The 22,592-nt window shown below is 48.3% G+C and overlaps 1 protein-coding gene across 2 annotated transcripts in view; it reads right to left on the reverse strand.

Annotated features, from left to right (window-relative positions):
- Positions 1 to 10,099: 10,099 nt before the first annotated feature.
- The window catches only part of Tmem164 (transmembrane protein 164), a gene marked incomplete at its 5' end in the record, with an annotated part of 177,224 nt that continues 164,731 nt past the window's right edge, over positions 10,100 to 22,592 (reverse strand). For both annotated transcript variants that reach the window (XM_013504537.1, XM_005404659.2), the window contains 3 exon segments: positions 10,100 to 10,493; positions 14,601 to 14,809; positions 16,467 to 16,567. In XM_013504537.1, the coding sequence (XP_013359991.1) occupies positions 14,603 to 14,809; positions 16,467 to 16,567 (308 nt within the window). In that variant the 3' untranslated portion in view covers positions 10,100 to 10,493; positions 14,601 to 14,602.

The following is a 22,592-nucleotide window of genomic DNA, read 5'->3' on the forward strand; positions in this document are numbered from 1 at the left end:
TTTGAGAGCCTTTGGGAAGCTGTAATTTGATGAAATGACATTGCTTTTTTTGGCCCTTTCTTTCCAAATGTTACACTCGATGTGATCCATCAGTATTTATTGAGTGCCTGTCCCCCCAGAGACACAGCATCGTGCGTTGTTTCAGAATGAATTAGTATAATTTTGCCAGACAAATTAACAGTACGCTCTGGGCTAAAAGCTGGGAGGAGTATGCAGGAAGTTTGATCTAGCTGGAAAAAGTCCTTCAGACTTGCTCCAGACAAATGTGGGCTAGCAGTTGTAGGGTTTTCTAAATAGTGTCCACCTCAGAGTAGCATTAGCACATACTTGTAGCTGCCCCTGTTTGGAAATGACATTTCTGGGGGACCCTGCAACATGCCAGTGCCACAAACCACCCCGTATTTGGCCCAATGGTGATTTGCAAGTAGAAAAGGAGATGGCTTCTGTTTGTGTGTCATGGCTATCCGGCTCCCTAGCCGGAATGTGCAGGGTAGCTGGGAGAGAAGTTATGTGAGTATATAAAAAATAGGTTTATGGATATAGAAGAATGGCGTTTGGTGGCTAAAAGCTGTGTTCCTTACTGCAGAGGTGACCTCTGAGAGATACCAGGCCCATCCCATGAGCAAGACAGAGATAAGAAGAGGCACAGACTAGGCCAATGGCTCTAAGAAGCTGCCTTGAGGCCTGACGAAGAGAACGCTTACAGTATGCTTACTGGCTGACCCAATACCCCATGGGGGATCTCTTCATGGAGCAAGAGGAAAACGACAGTAAGAGTACATGATAGGGAAAGGAAACCAGACCCTTCTGCCTTACCTACTACATGGGAAAAACAGGAAGGCAGTATTCAATTTGGGATATTGTAAAACAGGAAGTGTAATTGGTATACAATAGGATGTTTAAATCACATTGTAACTGACAGGAAGCTGCTGAGAGTTGAGGCCACTTCCTGAACATTAGGCGCATTTGAAACTATAGTTGCTGTACTGCTCGTAAAACTTGCATTTCCATCTAAATGGTATTTTAGAGTGCTCCAAGGTTACCACATGTGCCAGCATATGTAAGCGGATTTGTGTGGATCAGCATAGACCACAGCGGCTGGCCAGGCAGCTCGATGGGGACATCATACTCCCTACTCCCACATACCCTGGAAGAATAAAGAGGTGTCTTGGACTACAAAGTGTGGAAAACTCCATCTTTGTGGAGAACAGTGTCGATGTGAGCAGTGCAGAGATGTCCCTAAACTTCAAATATCGAAATGAATTCCAGAAGTGCTGTGTAAAAGACACTGCCACCCTCCTGGCACAGGTGTCAGCAATAACCTCTTTCTCAGAATTGTGGTGCGGGGCAGAAGTGGGTGACCATAGTGATCTGTGCGCATGAAGCCACGTCACTTGGTGATTTGATACGTGTTCATCTTGCCTTGCATATCTCATCATCGATGGTGCTCATGAATAGTTCTAAAAGTGAAACGTGGGGCTTGTCCAGTTGTTCAAATTGGATGCGATTTTTCCTGTGAGGTAGATAGGTCTAGTAGGTCCGTTCATCGCCCATTTGGGTTTCTATCGCTCCCAAACAATTTGCAGCTTTGAAGAAGGTCAGTAGACATGGCTAGAAACCCCACGCTGGGAAAGTGCGAGCAACATCCTTTGCTCTAGGCATGGTTAATCAGCATGTGCTATGAGAAGGTGCACAGGAGACTTCAAAGTGAGAAAGAAACTGCTTTATTTTCAGCCCCATTTTTTGGACATTTTCTTTTATTGAGATGAAATTCATGCCTCAAAGTATACAATCCCAGTAATATTTAGTGTATCTGCAATGTTGAACAGCCCCCAACTTTTATTTCAAAAGTTTTTTATCACTAGATAAAAACACCTCAGAACCAGCCAGAGATGCCACTCCCCGGCCCCCACTCGCAACTCCTAGTAACTGCTAATCTTCTGTCTCTGAACTTGCCTATTCTAAATATTAAATGGAGTCACAGAATATGTGACTGTTGTGTGTAGCTTCTTTTATTTCCTATAATCTCAAGGTTCATCTAAATAAATCTCAATGCTACAGCATGTTTAAGTACTACGTTCCTTTTCATAGCTGAGTAACATCTGATTGCATCACATAACAATCTGTTTATCCATCATAATGGACATTTAGTTTGTTTCCACCTTTTGAATCTTCAGAATGATGCTGCTATAGGCAGTGGTGTACAGGTTTCTGTGTAGACATACTACATTTCTCTTGTGTACATACTTAGGAGTGGAGTATTGAGTCATATGGTTATTTGGGTATATACTCATGAGCTGAATTACTTGGCCATATGGATACTCTGTTTAACTCTTTGAGGACCCACTAAACATTTTCCAAAGTGGCTTCATCATGTTATATTCCTACCAGAATGTATGTGAGTTGCTATTTCTCATCTTCACCATTATTTCCTTTTTTAAAACAATTAAAGTCATCTTAATGGATGCAAAGTGGTATTTCACTTTTATGTTTTTGATTAAAATGTCCCCGAAGGTCTGTGTGTTAAGACTTGGTTCGCAGCATGTGGTGCTGTTGGGAGACTGTGGAATCTTTAAGAGGTGGGTCCTAGTGGGAATATGTCTGGTGGCAGGAGGAAGGTTCTTGAAAGGGATATTTGGACCCCAGCCCCTTTCTCATCTTTGCTTCCTAGCCGGTATGAGGTAAGCAGTTTTCTCTACTCTTCACTCCCACCATTAGGTACTGACTCAACACAGACCCAAAAGGCAACAGGCCTACTGACCATGAATGCAAACCATCCAAAACTGTGAGCCAAACTAAACATTTCCACCTGAGAAATTGATTATCTCAAGTATTTGTTACAGTAACAGAAAGCTGATTAACACATACACATTATAGTTTTATTTCCTTAATAACTAGGGGTGTTGACTACTTTTTAATGTACTTATTGGCTACTTGTCTATCTTTTTTGGAAAAGAAAGGCACTAGTCATAGACTGCCTAGTCTTAAATTTGATTGCTTTTTTGCTCTTGAATCGCAGGAGTTTTTCATATATTCCAAATATTAAACCATTATCAGATAAATTATTAGCAATATTTTCCCCATTCTACAGCATGTCTTTTTCACATTCTTGACAATAACCTTCTATAAACAAAAGTTTTTCACTTTTATGAAGTCTAATTTATCTGTTTTTACATTGTTGCTTACACTTTAGCCATTGAGTCTAAGAATCCATTGCCAAATCTGAGATCATGAAACTGTACCCCTATGTTTTCTTCTAATAATTTTAGCCATTGTATTTGGGTCTCTGAAATATCTAGAGATAATCTGTGTATGAACCATGAGGTAGAGGTTCAACTTCATTCTTTTGCATGTGATTATACAGTTGTCCCAACACCATTCTTTCCGCCATTGAATGGTATTAGCAACCTTTTAAAAATCAATTGTTAAAAAATTTGGGTTTATTTCTGGATTCCCTATTGTATTCCATTGGTCTATATATCTAATCCTATGCCAGTACCACAGTCTTGATTATTGTTGCATTATAGTAAGTTTCCAAACCAGGAGGTATGATTCTGATTATCCAAGACCTTTGTGCTTATTTATGAAGTGGAGGGTTAGCTTTTCATTATGGAGAAAACACGCAGAGGAATTTTGATAAAGACTGCACTAAATCTGCAGATAGCTCTGGAGATGACTGCCATCTTAACAGTATGTTTTCATTCCATGAACAAAAGATCATGTGACCTTTATTTAGACTTTTAATTTATTTAGGCAACATCTTGTAGTTTTCAGTGTACAAGTTATTTACCTCCTCAATGAAATGTACTCCTAGGTATTTTATTTTTTGATATTATTGTAAATGTGACTGTTTTCTTCATTTTCAAATTGTTCATTCCTGGCCCACAGAAACAACTAATTCTTGTCTGTTGATCTTATATGTCCTTCAATTATTTTGTTAAATTCATTTATTGACTTCACTAGTTGCATGCATATATATTTAGTGGGAATATATGCAGTGGTACCTCAGTTTATGAACTTGATTTGTTTTACAGTTTTGGGGAAGATAACTGCATTTGTATTTGCCATGGTCATGTTTGTCACCTGATGTGGAGTTTGCAAATGGAACCAAAATTCTGCCAAATGCTTTTGTTTATGAACTGAATTATTTGCAAACAGGAGTGTTTGTGAAGTATTACTGTATATTCATCTAAATTCATGTATATATAAATAGATATACTTTTCTTCTTTTTAAATTTGGATCCCTTTTCTCTCTCTTGCTTAACTGCTCTTGCTAGGACTTTCCAGTACAATACTGAACAGAAGAGGTGAATGTGGACATTTGCCCCAGTTGATGAACCTACATTGTCACATCAATATCATTCAAAGCCCATAGTTTACATGAGGGTTTGCTGATGGTATTGTATGTTCTATGGATTTTGACATATGTATCTACCGTTACAGAATCATTCAGAATGGTTTCACTCCCTTAACAATCCTGAGCTTACCCGACTCATCCCTTCCTCCTCCCAACACCTGGCAACCGCTGACCTTGATCATATCTTTTTAATAATTATAAGTGCCAATCCTTATTGAATTGCTGTGAGCTAAGAAATGTGATAAACGCTTTGACTAGCCTTATGAACTTCTCATGTTACAGAATAAGAATAAGGTTAAAAGAAGCTGTTATTCATCCACAGCCACCTCACTACAACGTGGCAAAGGTTTCAAACTAACTTTGCCAGGCTCCAAAGACTTTTTACCATTCGCTCTTTGCCTTGAGGAGAATGAGGGTAGCAATGGTAGTGGGAACAGTAGTGGTGGTGCCTAACATTAATGGAAAAATGTTTATAGTTACTTCCAGGGAAGCATTGTGCAATGATCTTATGTAGTTTACCTATTCAGTCCTTACAAGAGCCCTATGAAATCCATACAAATATTATTGCCATCTTATAGATGAGCAAAGTAGGGGTCAGAGGTTAAACAATTTTCCTCAAATGCACAGATTATACTGAGTGGAGACATGACTATCACTGAAAACTTCATTTTAACAACCTATTTCTCTCCAGGACTAAAGACACAGGAGCAGGTCTATCCCTAAACACTGATGGCTTGGTTTGTTTTGTGACATTCAAAATGTAGGGACCCACTCTTGACATTATTTGGCTCTCTCTTTTACAAGGATACCTGAGGTCTGATGGCACTGCTCTCCCAGGAGCAGGGCAGACTCTGTCCTTGACTGTCCAGACATAATTTTTGTCTGTCTAGTCCGGGGAAGACTGTACCCAGGCTTCTGGGTCGGTGACTAGGGCTCAGAAATAGCCCCCTAATCGGCCTCATCAGCTTTGAAGGAGGCCACTGCAGGAGGGGGCCTAAGTAGGCCAACACTTTAACCCAGTTACGTGAGGGCAGCTGTAATCCAGGCTGATCATGTCTTGCTAAGCTCTCTAGGGGGAAAATGTCCAAAAGCCGCTTCTTGTGTGCAAGTGTTCCTGGATCACACTGCAGACACTCCTTTTCCCTTCTGGAAGAGTGTGGCTTAAAGGTCACAAGGGCCAAGCTCCATTTGAGCGTCTGCCAGGACTAAATGGGGGCTGCTGGAGGTTTCCAACGGCAGTGAAATACTCATGGCTTAGGCCACCCTAGGCAAAAGTACCACATTTCCTTGAAAGACCCACTAATCCTCCTCCACCTTGTTCAAGGAGGAGAGAAAATCATTGTCTTCCTCCGTGTGGTCCAAAGAGCGATTCACATCAAACCACCAGTTTCTAGACAGGCTGGGCTCTGCCTCCCGTCCCCAGAATCCCACCAGCTCACCTCGCTCCTGGCAATGACTAGCCCTAAAAGTTCCAGGGGAAGCAGACTGAGCTGTCTGGCCAGCCTGTGGTTGGGAAATAAAGAAGTCAGGCTGCTGGGGCTGATCGGGCCTGGCTTGTGTGGCTCCCTCCCTGTCATCTGGCACGGTGGGCCTCCTTATGCATATGCGCTCTGCTCCCTCCCTCTCATGTCCCACAAAGCATCTGATCTGAGACAACTCAACAAGTCTGTTACTTTATACACTGCTGAAAGAGAAAAAAGCCGCTGGTTATACACTGCAATTTTAGAGATGTTAAAATACAAAAAAAAGTGTCTTAGAGCCAATGAAAGAGATAAAAAATCCTTAAAATGGAGAGATCATCTCTCCTACACACACACACACACACACACAGCAGACCACAGTGACTCAGGGCACGGTATGGCACAGTGGGCGAAAGCAGTCAAAACTCTAGCTAACCTCTGTGCTCTGAGAACCAGCTCGGTGAGCACACTGCCTGGAAATAGGGACGCTTCACACCGGCCAGACGCTGTGGTCCATGAGGTCCTCTCACAGGCAGTTACCTCACTGGGCTCCTCTCCGCTGCCCCGCGGCGTAGGCAGGACAACGGCACTTATTACCTGCTTTACAAACGGAGTTCAGACAGGTCTGACTTTGCCAGGGTCACCAGGACTGAGGACAAGAAAAGTGGGACAGCGGGTCCCATTTGCAGAATTTCTAAAGTGCTTGTCTGACTTCTACAGGGTGGCCACTTAAGAGAGGGGTGGAGATACAACTAGCGAGGGTGTGAGTAAGTGGCTTTTAAACCCCTTTCCTGATGAGATTATTCACAAAACCTCAATGAACAAAACAGGGTGAGATGGGAGTTGTTCTATGTGAGGCAGAGGGAAAGGCCAGGCGGCCACCCACTCAGCCCCCCACCCATTTTTGATCCCTAATGACGGCCTCTAAGGCACTTTGGCAGAAGCTCTGAGGTGCTGAGGAACAATTTATAACTCTACAGGGTAAGGGGTTTCAATTGTATGGGTCATGTCCTTTTTCTTAAGCTACATTTAGATATTATTCTTCATACTTTTTGATATGTCTTATAGGTTTCATTTTAGGAAAAGGCACTGGTATAGATGGTCAGGCTAAGGAGGTGACTCATAATTTGGATGTTCAAGAAGCAAAATAAAAATGTTTGCTCTGAATTATGATTTTGGGCACTGAGATTTTGAAGCTCCCCAGGTGACTAATATGTAACAAAATTTATGTGCCACTGTACCAGTGGTATCTTGTCCTGTACAATGGTATCTGGCATGCCTCAAGTGCAAGGGCACGAGTTGGGAGTATCAGGAGGCCTCGCTCTTCTCAAAGGGCAAAATATTAGAATCCAGAGTCTTTCTAAATACGCAACAGCAAAGAGTATAGTGCTTTTGGGTATGAGGGAAGGCAGAGCTGAAGTCAGAGCAAAAGCAGACTGGTGCCGCCTCTACAAGCCCCTGGGATGGAGAGGGGAGGGCAGAAGCCAGCGGCAAAACTTGCTGGTGCCTGGGTCTGGGTCTTTGGACAGTACATCACTAACTCATGTTACCCAGGTAAGACATGTGAAGGAAATGACTTCTCTCATCCCTGACACTGCCTTATGAGATGCCAAGGGTACCGGATACCGGACGGCTGGCACACAGGAGTTGCAGAGCTGAAGTCAGGAAGTCAGCTGCAGAGGGCACCCATTAGCAACAGGAGCAGTCTCGGGAGGCCTGGAAACCTGTGCCTGGCAGCTCAGACGTCCGAGGTGCCTGATCTCACTGCTGGGCAGAATGCTGACTGGGGGACGGGCAAGTAACAGAGATCTTGACTTGGGATGAGGCCAGCCTTGCCCGTTGCCAAGGTTCCTAAACCACATATACTTTGGATAAACCTTTGAATGTGCCAGGCTGACATCTGTGTATCACTGTTGCTTCACTGGCCTTGGCAAAACATGAAAAGGACAAACTCCCTGGGGGTTCAGGATATAACCATCTCAAAATGCTGCCTACCCCACAAAGGGGCAGGTGATATGTTCCATGGACTGGACTGGCTGGTGGGGCTTTTGCCGCAGAAACGCCAGGTCTGTGTGCCCTAGGGAAGGAAAGGGATGACCCAGGTGTCAATAAACAAGTTACAGAAAAGCAGCTGGACACCCTGCTCACCCACACTGACCGAAGATCTGGGGACAGAGCGGGTGGAACACGTTCTCTTTGCTCTTCCCTCGCAATACCACCTCCTCGTTCAGGACACACTTACACAGCGCCTTACAGGGAAGCAGGATGGGGCTTTGACCGAGGAGCTAGAAGCTCCCAGGCAAATAGCAGCACCTTGCGTGCATCCAAAAGAGCTCATGGAAAGGGCGATAGCTTACATCACCGAGGGGTCTCTCTCAGGCAACAATGGCATCTCCTACCACTTCTCAGCAATTAGGGATGAGATCCTTGTTCAAGGAGCACCTGTGCGGGGGGGCGGGTGCCAGGGACTGAACGCAGGACTTCACGCATGCTAAACACACCGAGCTACAGCCTCAGCCCCTGAGCACCTTCTATGGAATGAGTCTTGTGTAGGAGCTGGAGAGTCAGATCCCACCCTTAACTCAAGGAGGCAAAAGTCTAAGAGGGAGAGCGACGAGTGATGAACCTAAGGGGAGAGCAAATAGTGCCCGGAATAAGCACCAGACACTGCAGGAGCAAAGGGGAGAGGCACCCAGCACATTCTTGGGAGGCAGGAAGGACTGCACAGAGGGGCTGACACTGGAACTGAGGCCAGAGGAGACACGGGGAGAGTAAGGAGCTGAGCAGAGGCAAGAAGGCAGGAAATGGCATGGTGTGACGAAGTGCAGTGCAACGTGAAGGGTTCTTCCGAGTGTGAGGGGGAGGTGATGGAGATGGAGATGTTTGCACGGCCCAGGACCTGAACATCACACTGAGGACCCCTAGGCTCAGAGGCGCAGGGCAGTGATACACTCAGACTGTTGCCTGCACGACGGAAAAGAGACTAGAGTGGAGATGGGTTGCAAGGGCAGATGCACTAGCCCGGGGGGGATGGCGATGGCTCTGGTAGCTGGCCTTTGGTCCTCTCCTTGAAAGAAAGATGTGGCAAGGCCATAAGACCAACTCTCCTCACCTTCCCTCCACTGGCCTCTTCCTGCCCCTGCACTGCTAGCTCTCTCGCCCGCTCCCTTGTGTCCAGCCACTTTAGTCCCACACCTTACAGCAGTGCGCTGAGGCTGGCTGGACAGCAGAAGCAAAGAGCAGCTTGAGCTCTGAAGCATAAAGTCACGGGTCTCTCCCTCCTGTCTCTTGCCCTGCTTCTCAGGGTTGGGGGCCTCAGGGCGATGATTTCCCAGGCACGGCGGCACAGCCAAGGGGCAGCGGAACCTGGAGGAGCGACGAAAGCTTATGGGCCTTGGAGTCTAAAACACTGGCTCCGAATAACAGCTTCTCCTTTTCTCAGCAAGCCTCACGGTACTGAGCTTCTTGCCGTCAAACAGGGACAGCACTGCCGGTCAGCTCACGGAGCATCTGTGGGGACTCCCAGAGCTGCCTGTGGAGAGGGACTTCACACTGTGCCTGGCACACACTTGCCGCTGTTGCTTTGCAGATGGAGACCCTGGGGCAGCAAGAAAAGAAAGGACTTTCCCAAACTGGTGGTTTTCTAGTCCAGGATTGCGCGCCCCTGCCTCACGCGAAGCTTGGGAGCCCAAGTCCCGGCAAATGTGGAGATCTGCCTGTACTGCCTGAGCTCTGGCTGTACCCCTTCCCGAAGCAGCAGCACTGGCAAAGACGGAGCAGGCCATCTGTGTGGTGCAAAGGCAGCAGGCCCCGGAGGGTTGCCTGGAGAAGCGGGCTTTGACCATTCCTGCAGGGCAGGATTATCTTGCTGGCTCCTCCCCTCTGGGCAGCCTGACCGCCGCCGCAGGGCACAGAGACACTTGGGTAGAGCAGGCCTGAATGCGAAGTGTTCGTTCACAAGCTCCCTTCTAGTCTTCAGTCATCCAGCCTGGCCCCACGCACAGCAGGGCCCAGAAAGCCCAGAAAATGTCCCCAGGAGACAAGCCCCGAAAAGAGGAAATAGCCCACAGGGTCATCGGCTGCCTTGGTGGCAGGCAGCAGGCAGTGTAGGAAACTCCAGGCTGTGCAACTACACTGCTCCCCGGGCAAAGCTGCCCTGAGCCTGGCACCCACTGGGGGTCCTCCAGTGCCTGAAAGGCTCAAAAAACAACGCCCTTTGTGTACTTCCCAAAGCAGAGAGCCTCCTGACAGGGTTCTGGAAAGCAAGGCCGGGACTCCTGAGTTCTCATAAATCTTTTAATAACAGTAAATGAAGAAAACATTGTAACAATAAATCCCATGGTGAAGGTTCCTATTTATTCAGGGATCTTCAACAACAGAAACACCTGAGACTTAGATTCTGAACGCTGAGTACACAAATGAAGGACCATTTATTCCCAAAGGTGACTGAAGAAATCATTTCAGTACAATCAAAAGGTTTTACAAAACCGAGAAAACACATTACAAAACGCCCCAAGAGGTGAGCAAGACTGCGGGAGGGGGCAGAGAGCACCCAGGAACCAGCCTGACGAAGAGCTTCGCCCTGCTGCTGATTAGAGGCGTTGGGAAGGCTGGTTCTGAAGGGAGCCGCTGCATGAGGGGAGCCAGGGGTCGGCCCGGTGCGGAGCAATCCTAGCCTGGGAATAAGGAAGGGCGGGGGAAGACAGAGAAGCAGAGGCATTTGCCAGTGTCCTGGCAGAAATAATTACACATCAGCCTATCCCCTTCACTACACTAACAGCAACATAAATGAAGAATTTAAAATATATCACAACACTGACATCAAAACAGCAAGAATTTCCAAAACACCTTTGCTTGAAATGACTTCTGTTTTTCATGGGGTTTTTGTCTGCTTAGTGCCTCGAGCAGCAAACCAGTATGCGAACATGCCGCAGGTAAGGGCGACAGCAAGCAACTGGGTCTTCCTGAGCACATATGGGCTCACTCTGTTTACACAGGAGGAAGGGTTGCTTCCTCTCGCTGACAGCCCACCTTGGAAACTCCAGGCTGTTCGGCCACACTGCTCCCAGGGCAAAGCTGCACTGCGAGTCCAGCGGCCCTTTGGGGGTCCTCCGGGGCATGCAGGGCAGCGGCAGCACCGGAGGCCCCTGCCCAGTCTGGGCCTTGCCAAAAGGCTGAAGGGCCTGCGGAAATCCCTCACATGTGCCTGCTCCTGATCAACCCAAACCAGCACCCGTGTCTTGTCCTACCGTGTCACACACGGCACTTGTTCCTCCTCTGCCATCTCTCCTTCGCTACAAACCATTAGGAAACGCTGCTTCCAAAGAGAACAAATGATGCTGGCTCAATGCCCTCAAATCCAGCAGGTCTTCTGGGTAGAGGGAGGGGGACACGGCCCTTTTGCCGCCCCTCAGTACCTACTCATGCCCAGGGCACGGCCTGGCCCGCAGATCATGGAGACCTGCTGACACCAGGCTATTTGTGGGAAGCGGCGGTCACACATATCAAATCCCTGACAGAGGCTATAGCAAAAGGGACGACCTGACAGCTAGGCTGAGGTACGGTGTGGCAGAGTGTGCCAACTGCCCCGCTGAGCCCAATGACCCTGCAAACGGCTTTCCTGAATGCTAGCAGGTCCACAGAGAAAGAGCATGTTGACTTAGCAAGATGGAGTCTGAGGCTTTGGAAGCCCCTGTGGTGCCCTCAGGCTGATAGAGGAGCACGTCGCTGTGCCTCTGAGAGGAAGCTGGGCCTGATCTTTGGTGTCCAAAACCAAATACTGAGAGCGAGGCAGGACTTAAACTATTCAGAGTGCCCCTGGCACGCCACTGTTCAGAGTGGATGCTGCAAGTTTGCCAGTTCAACAGACTGTTCTCATCAGCTTAGCCCCTTGACCAAGCTACCTGGGGTTGAGGGAGCACTCCTCTCCCTTCCTGGGGCTTCTGAAAGGAAACTGGCACTCTAGGGACACACTCTCACACATACATAGAGTTTGGATACACTGGCAGATGGCAGATGGCAAGCTGGCCACAGGGGCTGGGGGCCAGTCTCAGCACTAACAGGAAAGCCCTCAGGAGAAACTGGGATGCCAGGGTCCACTGGTCCCTGGGCGCTCAAACTGCAGCTTCTTCATTGCTCCTGTATGAGTGCCAGTGGCAGGCCGGAGGCTGGACAGATAGGGGGGCCCCCCTCAAGGCAGGCTGCTATGGGTCTGGCCAGATTACCTGTCACCATGTGGGCTTGGACAAGGCAAGAGAGACAGACTAACTCAGATGCCCGCTGCTCCCCCAAATCACAAAATATAGGCCAGAATTCCTTGCAGAGCCCGTGAAAGGGGCCTGCTACCTGTTCATTCAACCCCGACGTTTGTGAGCCAGATTGGGCCCCTGTATCTTCCCTCCACTTCCTTCTTTCCCTGACAGGTGCATCTATCTCTGGCCTGGCCGCACCAGCCTCATTCAGGGCTTTCACTTTCGTCTCTCCTGCGAGAATGGAGTGCTGAGTGGCAGCCAGGGCAGAGGCACGCATTTGGAGGCATGCCAATGCAGGGAGAGCCCAAAAGGACTGCAATCTGTGCCACGTCTGATAGAAAGGGAGAAAGTACCTTCAGTCACACCCCCGTCGTACTCTGCAGCTGGTCAGCAGCAGAGGCACACATCTGCCTACCGCAGTTCCATGTTCTAGGAGTGACCAGGCCAGATCCCTGGGAGCTCTTTCCAAGCCCTCTTTCCACTGTTTCCTTTTGTAGAGGGGACAAGGGGCACAGAGCCCTCTCATACCTACTCACAGGCCACTCCTACATGAAGCAGCTTAACACATGACGGGGTGAATCCAGCCACGCTGGCGGGCAACCCTAGTGTGAGAGGCACTAAAAAGCGTGGCCCAGGCCTCAAGGAGGGCAGAAAACAAAGGTTTTATGTTATAAGGAGCTCAAGGGGAACAAGGGCACTTCATGTCCTCCCCTCCGGCTCTCTGTGCCCTCCTCCACTTGACCACCTCAATCCCAGCAGGCCTCTGCCAACGGGCAGTCCTCTGAGGGCTGCTTCCTCAGGCCTGTATGTATTTAGAGAAACTTTCCCACATACTGCTGCCTCCAAGTGTCTTTGCTAAAGTTATGACCGCTGAGCCACTGAAGCTCAATCTGTGTGTAACATGGCCAAACCTGAAATACTGGTAGTGGCTCAGGGCAACAGCGTTGTCTAGAGTGGTGGAGGGCGGAGGAGGCTCACTGGAGGAAGTTGCTGGATGAGCATTTCTGTTTTGAAGCAAATCTGATCCAGGTAGCAGGCAACAGGGAACCGGCAAACCTCCAGCTCCTGCCTCCCTTCTTGAGGTTGGCGCATGACTGAGCACAAACCTTTCAAGAGAAGCTCATCCTGTGGAGCACTTCAATCTCCACCTGCGGGGACCTGGTCCCTTGGCAGCCCCCTTTCAAACTAGACGTGAGCTCTGAGGACCGGCAGGGCAGGAAGCATGTGATGCCCCCCCACCACGTGACACTGCAGCATGGAACCTGGCTGCACTGAAGAAAATTGGCCAGAGGGAAACAATGCTTTGGCAGGAGCTGCAGCTTCCCAAACTGGGATGCGGCTGCACACGGTAAAGCCCAGAAATGGATCTCCGGGGACTTCCAGAAATGGGCCCAGTCACAAGGGTTTTCCTAATTCAAACATCCAAAAACAAACAGAAACATAAAGCAAAACAATTCCAAACTCCCTGAAGGTCATTCTTCCTTGAAGCTGCCTTAGAGTGGGACCGGGACGCAGAGAGACAAAGGAGAACACCAGAAGGAGCACTGCAGATTGAAACGGGATCTATCATCAGTGCGAACCCGGCACATGGTTCCAATCACAGGTTCCTCAAGTTACCACTTTCACTAATATTTCCTTAATTTATATGCTCACTTCTAATAGGGATGTGGGTTCTAACGGGGAGGTGGATGGGATCTCAGCTCTCCTTGACAGTCTGCACAGGGTCCTGCTTGATACTTTCTAAATTTTCACCCTCCTCCCTTTGGATTCACATTGCAAGAGTTCCCCAGCCAGGCTCAGTGGAATCTCACCCTTAGGCTGGGGCGGTGAGCTCACCTCCCACCCAGGCAGTGTCCTGGAGGGAGTGGCTGGGTGGCTCCCTGCTTTGAGTCATGACACTGGTGGGAAGAATGTGGCCAGTTCTATTTTGGCCCTGAGCAGGGAAATCCCTTGACTCTGGTCTTGCTGCTGGTAGAGAACAAGGCCTCAAGTCCCCTTGCAGTGAGGGCTGTGCTGGAGACAGAAAGGGATCCCTGCACAAGCATGGAGGTCCCTGGCAGTGGAGAAATGTAACACAACCCAGGTCATTGCTGTGACACAGGCAAAACTACTGCTTGTTGTTCCCTGTCTCCTCAACCAGCTGTTGTTAAAGCACCAACAAGCACAGCAAAACAGCTGCTGACTACCATCTCCCTAGATAAGGCCACTAGGAGTGGGGGAGACAGAGCCAGCAGAGGGAAGGAGGGAAGGAGGAAGGATCCTGCCCAGCCCCACACCCCAGGCACAAGGAGACATCCTGGGGGGAGGAGCTGAGGAAGGAGAGCGGTGGAAGAAAGGGACAGAGAGGAGGAAAAAAGAAATACACCAAACATCTAATGTCCTCTCCCATGATTTCATCAAGAACTGGGTGTTCTCCAAGTCAAGTCAGGACTTGCTTCCTCAGGGGGAGAGAGAGGAGGAAAAAAAAAAAAAAAAAAAAAAAAAAAAAAAAAGACCTGTAAAAAAAAAAAAAAAAAAAAAAAAAAAAAGCACCTTCAGTCTATTTTCTTTGCTGGAAGCCGGAGCAAATCCAGCAGATATTTACACAGGGGCCCAGCCATGTATGAGAACAGGATGACCAGCTTCCCGTGGGTCATGGTCATGAGAGTCTGGTGTCCCGAGGCCCAGATGCGATACCAGGGGCCGTAGAATGGGTCTGAGATGGCCGGACACAGCATGTTGTTCAAATTCACTTCGGTGACCTGCAGGGACAAGGGAGGCAGAGTGAGCGTTCGCCATCCTTAGGCTTTCTCTGGCTGTTGCCAGTTCAGCCATCTCTACCTAATGGGAGACTAGACAAGGAGGGATTGACCAATCCCCGCCTGTTCATGAAGAGAATCTCTGCCCTGGGCTTTTGGAGTGGACTGAAGCTAAAGCTCTTTGGAAGTAATGGAACAGGCTGTGCAGTGGAAAGGCGGTCCTGTTATGCTTAGGATCCATCCTGTGGTGCATAGGGTTGGGGTGCCATTGCTATCCCTAAGTATCTATTAATGCCTAATCCCTGGAGAGACATTATGGGATGAAAGAGCAGTTAACAGCATTGTCCCTTAGCTGATGATCAATCAAGTGGGGCAATCTGCATCTAACCTCAAACCAGACAGTGCCCACCGAGCCTTACACCTCATGAGGAGGTCTGAGGGGCACAATGATTGGGGGCTGAGTCCCCAGAGAAGATTTCATGAGGTACAGGGCATTGCATGGACTCATGAAAGATGGATGGGGAGTTATGTCGAGTGAGTGGAGCTTTCCTTATAGAAGGCACACAAGCATGGTATGTATGGTGACATGAGCACACTGAGGCCTCTGGAATCCAGAATGTCACTGAGGACCAGTGAGAGGTGAGGAAGGGTGTGTGGGTCATAGTACATCCTCCCACGAGCACAGGAAGCATTCACATTGGTGGCCAGGAACTCAGACTACCCCTGGCAAATTACAACAGAGGCATTCACCAGGCCGGGGAAGAGAAGGTAACTGTTTCTTCAAGGGTGCTTGGGACAACAGTTGCATGCCCTCATCATGTAAGGTTGCTCACGTTTCTGCATGGCTAGTGCTCCAATAATGCTGCCAACACAAAACTAGACACACCACTCCTGCCCAGAGGACAGCCACAAAACCTGCTTTGCAGAGCGCTTCAATCCTGTTCACATTAAAGAGAATCCTCATCACCTCTCAGGGAAGTTGGAGCTTTCAGACCATGTCACAGAGAGGTGGCGAGCTCTCTGTCCTCAAGGGTGAGGTGACTCACTGAGAGCATTCAGTCAGGGGTTGAACTTGGGTTTTCTGACCTCCATGCCCCATCCTGAGCTCTTCCTCCTCATCTCACCACCAATACACACTGTTGTAATATCAGCAGTCTTGGGCTCGAAATAGCTCAGCAACTGAATCCAACCACTCTCCACACCCAGGCAATTCTAAACGCTGCAGAATGCTGTGGGGCTTCCCCAACCCCACACTGCCACTGGCCACACAACTCAGGGCAATGCCTGAAAAGGGACCACAGACCCAGAATGGATCCAAGGTAGGGGCCTCTCCAGGCCCAGGGCCAAGGTCAGGGCTCTACCTCTCCATGTGGTCTAGAGAAAACCACTTCCCCATTGCAGCTCAAGTGACCAGCAGTAAAGGGTATCCTTACCTCCCCAGGGATGAAGAAAACAGCTATTACTAAAGGATTCAGAAAACTTTAGAGAGGTCAAGGCTACTGTAGATCATAAATCAGCAACCCAGACCCAACAATTTGATATCCTGGCCTTTAGCACCTTGTATTTTCAAAACAAAAAGATACACCAGCACCAACCAGGATTATCAAGATTTATGGAGAACTCCAAGCAGAGGGGGTAGAAGGGGAGATCAACAACTCACCAGGCCGAGGATCTGCAGGATGCTGAAGTGATAGAAGAACATGAGGCCAGTTGACAGAAGAGCCCACCGGAAATTGCAGAGGGGCTCTGGAGTGTAAGCACCTGAGGAGGAGAGAACATGGTGAGAGGAGAAACAGCGCCCCACTTCTCCTTCGCACACACAGATGCACCTGCTGCTACCCGTTGCAGTCTGCTCATTTCTACCTTGCAGCATCTCAATTAACAGCTTAACTGGGCACTCCTACTAGCTCCTTCTTCGCCACACTCTTAGATGATGCTGGGGCCATTGCGACGAGAGGAATGTCTTCATTATAAAAGTAATACATTCCCAGCACTCTGGGAGGCTGAGGCAAGAGGACCGCATGCTTGAGCCCTGCCTGGGCAACTTAGCAACTTAGGGAGACCCTGTCTCAAAATTTTAAAAAGGGCTGGGATATAAGTCAGTGCAACAGTCCTGGTCTCAATTCTTAGTACTGCAAAAAAAAAAAAAGTAATACATTCTCATTAAAGGTGATTTAGAATGTTAAAAAGTCGGAAAAATGCAGAAGAGAAAAAGAAAAACAACTCTGGTAACCTACTATAGGAATACAACCACTGCTTACACATGAGTGTGTACCTTGTTTCTTTCTTTTCTAAATTAATACTTGGAATCTCACTGCATATATAATTGCACAGTCTTCATTTGCACATTTATTTCCTCACTGTTGTGAACAAAAAAGTCACTGAGGAGTTATAGCATGGTGGTTGAAAATACTAACTTTGAAGTCAGATAGATCTGGGTTCAAATGGTGAACTCTCGGACAGGACTTCAGACTGGACCCATTTTGGGTCTGCTTTACCAGATCGCTTAGCAGGCTCTACCCGGATCACAAATCTGGCACTGACTGGCCACATGGCCTGAAAAAGTTGATAAAACTTCCAAAATCTCAGTTTGCTTGCCTGTAAAACGGGGTCAACAGTACCATCAGGGTCTGGCACAGTGCATGCTCAGTAAGTTTTGGATGCGCTCCTTATCATCACTATAATTCAAAGAACTGAATAATGTGCCATATCCAATGGCTGTACCATCTCACAACTACTGAACAACTCCTTCCCCAAAAGACACTCAAAATGATATATTTTCCCTGCTTCATCACTGGTAGTTATCTTAAGAGGTTTAGATATTTCCAAAATGGGTGCATGAATTATAGGACACCACAAGGGTCGCTGTGAAAGCACACTCTAGAGGGCAGTTAGAGAACAAATAGGACCGGGACTGCCCTCTCCCCTACCTCCCAAGTCTCAGTGAAGGCGGGGTGACATCACATCCTGGAGTAGTATTTTCCCAGGTCAGTTTTTCACGGATTCATCCATTCATTCAACCTTTTGAGATGCCTAGTATATTCTAAGAAGACAAGTTCCCCGCAGACGCAGACTCACAGCCAGCGATTATAACACAGTGAGACTAGGAGGGTGACTAAGGTCTACACCACCTGTCGGGACAGGGCAACACTCAGCCTGGACAGGAGAGGTAGGGCAAGAAATGCTTCTTGGTAGAGGAGAATTGGAGCAGAGTCTTGAAGAACAGACAGGACTTCACAAGGGGCCTAGACCAGCCAAAGCAGGAGCCTACACAGAGACAGACATAATTTGGAGAGCTACAGGTTCAGTGGGGTCCCAGGGGAGAGTGTGATGCAAGTAGTGAGCTGAGGTAAGACTCAGAAGTATTCCCCAGGCTGACTCACACAGGACCGGAAGAGCCATGTGAGGGCTTTGGGTTTCACCCTGGGCAACAGGGTCATGACCTCAAATGCCTCTGATCTTGGGCAAGTAATGGGAAGCGGTGATGTGACCAGGGTCTAAAAGACACTAGATAGTGCTAGTCATAGACAAACCAGAAAACTTGTACTCTTTCTAAAGAGGGCAGCTATCACTCGGCTGCACCGACCACTGTCCTGCAGGGATGTGGGCCAAGAGGTGCCAGCTCTTTACCCTTTGCAAGAAAAAGTAGAAATATGAATCTTTATGTGGAATTTCCTGATTTTAAACGTTAGCAACTAATTTAACATGTTTTAAGATTGCTCAGTAGATCAAAAACAAAACAAAACATGTCTTCAGACGGAATTTCAAGCCATGCATGGCCAGCTTTGTGCTTTGCTGTACAATTATGAAAGAGCATGGGGAACTGGGGGCAGGAAAGTGCTGGGATCGTGCATGCACTGGTGAGAATTCACCCTGATCAGTGGCAGGAGGATAAGTTGAGGCACCAGGACTGGTACGGAGACTGCTGGGGGAACTTGGAGAGAGAACAGGAGCTCAAGAAGGGAGAGTGGAGGAAGAAACCACCAGGACACAGCAGAAGACTGGCCACCAGGGGCTAAGGAAGAGAAAGGTTCAAAGAACACTCCCAGGGTCCTAGCTTGGGCACCTCTGGATTGATGATAGTATTTACCGTGCTGAGGAAACGGAGGGAAGAAAAGGCAGACGGAAGCAAGGATAGGAAATAATCAGGTCCTTTTCAGACATGCAGAAATCGAGGTGTCTGTGGACATCCATATGGAAATGTGCCCATGGGAGCTGGACGGACTGTAGGACACAGAGTGGGAGGGTCTTGGAACCCAGCAGGTGGAGGTTCTCTTTTTTTTTTTTTTTTGGTCGTCTCACTACACAGTTTAGGCTGGCCTTGAGCTCACTTTGTAGCCCAGGCTGGTCTCGAACTTACAACGATCCTCCTGCCTCAGCCTCCCGAGTGCTGGGATTACAGGCGTGCGCCACCACACCCGGCTTGGTGGAGGTTTTCAAATCCTGGCTCCATCATTACCAACTTCAGGGGCTTGGGCATATCTCAGTAACTCCTGATATCAGATTTCTTCCTCTGAAAAATGGAATGGCACTATCTATTTCACAAGTTTGTTGGATGAGATGAGGTAATATGGCAGAATTATAGTACCATACCTAGATTTAACAAATGCATATTATTATTGTTATTATTATTGGTGACAGGCTCAGTGAGAAGGACAGGGTGAGCACCCAGACGTGGGTGGCATCAGCACGAGTGGTGAACGAAGTTCTGCAGCCTGAGTGTACTGAGACGAAGGCCAGAGGTGAAGCGCTGTGTGAGAAGAGGGAGGAGACGTACTGCATAAACCAGGGGAGTCTTCTGCAAAAGTTCAGCCTGGCTTTAAGAACAAGATGCAGGCACATGACACACCTGGGTCAAAAGGCCCTCTGAGGACACAGAGCTCATCCTTCCACTTTATAGATGGAGAGGCTGAGATGTGAAGAGGGGCTGTGGCACAGCCAGCGTCATGACGGCGGAGCACTGGAGAAACACATTCTCAGACTCTGCTAAGAAACTCAGTGCTCAGTGCTCCTGCGCCTCCTTGTCTAGACTTCCGTTATCAAGTTGGACTGTTCTTTCCTCGTCAGCCTCCCCCTCCAGACCACGCGCTGCGCAGCAAGGCCCGGTTTGATTCGTCTGTTTTCCCAGCGTCTGACACAGAGCCCGGCCTGGGAACACGCACTGAGAGACGCACTTAGGGTGTGCACCCGCCTGTCTGCTGACTGTGTGCAAAGTGGGCACCCTCTTGTCGCCCTGGACGCCGGGGACACACAGGGGAAGAGAGGTCTGGAAGGGGACTGGTGCTCACGTTGCCACACAGCTGGAGCCACGGGGGTGGCCCTTCTCTCCGGCCTCTGCTCAGCTCCCCCTACTGGCCGCTGTGTGGCAGCGACGGGCCTCCTGTGCCAGGTGGTGGCCATGCGAAGACTTGGGGAGGGGGGTCCTCAGCCAGGCGGCAGCTGGAGAGCTGGGTCTCAGGACTGAGCTCCAGGCCGCCTGGCTCTCACGGTGCTCCTCCCTGGCCTCACTGCAGCCCCTGTCCCTGTCCCTGGCACGCTCTGTGGGAAAGGAGCAGTCAGATACTAACAGGGACACATTTCGAAGCGATCTTGCTGTCCCGTCTGCACCACCACGCAGCACCATTGCTTCTATGTTGCACCAGGTGCGCCACACCAGACTGGGAGTATACTGAGAGAGGGGCTGCTTCTGAATCCCTTCCTCGCCTCCAACACCCGGGACACAGTAGGCACTCAAAAAATAATCACTGTGTGGGTAGCTGAATGGCACAGGCCATCTGGAGAACCGTGGAAGTATAACCCTTTGGCTCAATACTACTTTGGGGACCATCATCAAATACCTGAAAAACCCAACAAACTGCCCTTATTTGCACAAATCTGTTTACACCTGCACTATCTATCATATTGAGAAACTAGAAACAAACTAAACGGAATAAGTAAACTATTGTATCTTAATGTTAACTTTCTTATCTTAACTTTCAGAACAGTCAACTGTTCTTCAAATGACAGCGAAAACTGTGTACCCATGTGGGGAGAGCAGTCCATGGCTGATAAGGGCAAGAATAAAGACAGAAGAACACCAAGCAGCGCAGAGATGGTAGAAAATATAACTTAGTAGCTTAATAACAAAGGTCTTGGGGTCAGACAGCTGTGGGGTTTGCATCTTGGTTGTGCCACTACCTAAAGGAACAATCTTGAGTAAACCATGTTGCCCCTTCAAACTTATTTTCCTATAGTGGACTAGAAGTAGCACCTACGTCTCAGGGTTGATGAATAGAATAAAATTATATATATATCAATCAGCTGGCCTGGCATAGAGATGACAGCTGCTATTTTTATCATGGTGACTAAAGCCATCCAAAATCTTATAAAAGAAGAGGATGGGAGATCTTGTGAAGAAGTTGCCTTCTCTGCGAAGAGGGCTTTGACTGTGGTTTCCACTGCCCTGTTGCCAGTGTTGATTCTTTCCACTGCAAAGAGCCAATGTTCAATTTCTTGAAAAATATAGAAAAAGAAAAAAAAAAAAAAAACAAACACCCTGAGCACAGATGACCCAGCCCACGTGGATACACATAAACTGTATGCAAACTCATATCATTCCCTTTCCTGTATACCTGGAAGTGGCTGCTGGGATAATTCCAGGGGGAGGACATTTTCTTCTGAAGCAAAATAGAAACTTTCGGAAAAATTAAAAACATAAATTTTTTTTCTACTTCAGGAAAAAAAAATGTGACATTTTCTGCTAGCATCTTCTATCTCCAGAGGATACAAGCACGTCATCTCTAAAGGTAGGGGAAACCAAGATAATAGCTTTTTCTAAAATTGATTTCTGCCAGAAGGAAGCTTTATGAGTGCTGAGAACAAAGTCAACTGTACCAGCAGCAGCAAAAACTGATCCCCTGAGGCTTCCTGAGGGACCTTTCTATCACCCTCCATTCCCGCCCAGGAAGAACGGACAGTGGGGAGAAAAGACTAGGCAGGGTGGCAACCCACTATCCAACTTCCCTTCTGCTTCCTCCCGTTCACTCACTTGTTCATGCTGCCCACTCAGTCAGCACCTCCTGATGGGCACCAGACCCTATGGGATGCAGTCGGGATACAGAGGCAAAGCCGGGCCCAGCAGTTCACAAGTGAAGGCTAAAAGGATGTGATAAATGCAGGAAATAGCGGGGACTCTGAGGAAGGGAAGCTGCAGAAAATGACAGATGGGTTGAGTTTCGAAGAACAAGGAGCAGTTGAGGTAGGGACCAGAAGGAAGAAAGGGACATTTGACATAGAGAGCACAGCACGAGAAAAGGTGCTGCGTTAGCAAATGGTATGTGGCCTGTGAGCAATACATGTATTTCTATGTTACTGGAAAACCCAGGAGTCTGTGAGACAGGGCATTGCCCAGGAGATAAAGCTGGGAGACTGGTAAATAGGACCCGGCCATGAAGAGTCTTGTCCACCATGCCAGGGACCTTGGCCTTTATTCTATACACAGTGAGAAGTCATGGTAAGGTTTTAACCAAGAGAGCAGAAAGGTCAGATTTTGGATTCAGCTAGCTGGACTGCTCCAGCAGCAGTATAAACAATGGACTGGAGGGAAACGGGATTAAAAAACAGGCTCAGATCCTACTACAGTGAGAGATGGCCTGGAAGTTTGCCAGTCATTAAGGAGCCATCTAGGGTGACTTTCAGGCCTGTGACTTCAGGAACTGAGAGGACACAATTTAAGGAGGGATGGATTCAGGGTAGGGTGTGCTGCCACCGAATGCCTGTCATTAGATATCTCCATTAGGCTGCTGAT

Source organism: Chinchilla lanigera, unplaced genomic scaffold, assembly GCF_000276665.1.
Source record: "Chinchilla lanigera isolate Chin_1 unplaced genomic scaffold, ChiLan1.0 scaffold00089, whole genome shotgun sequence".
Taxonomy (NCBI): domain Eukaryota; kingdom Metazoa; phylum Chordata; class Mammalia; order Rodentia; family Chinchillidae; genus Chinchilla; species Chinchilla lanigera.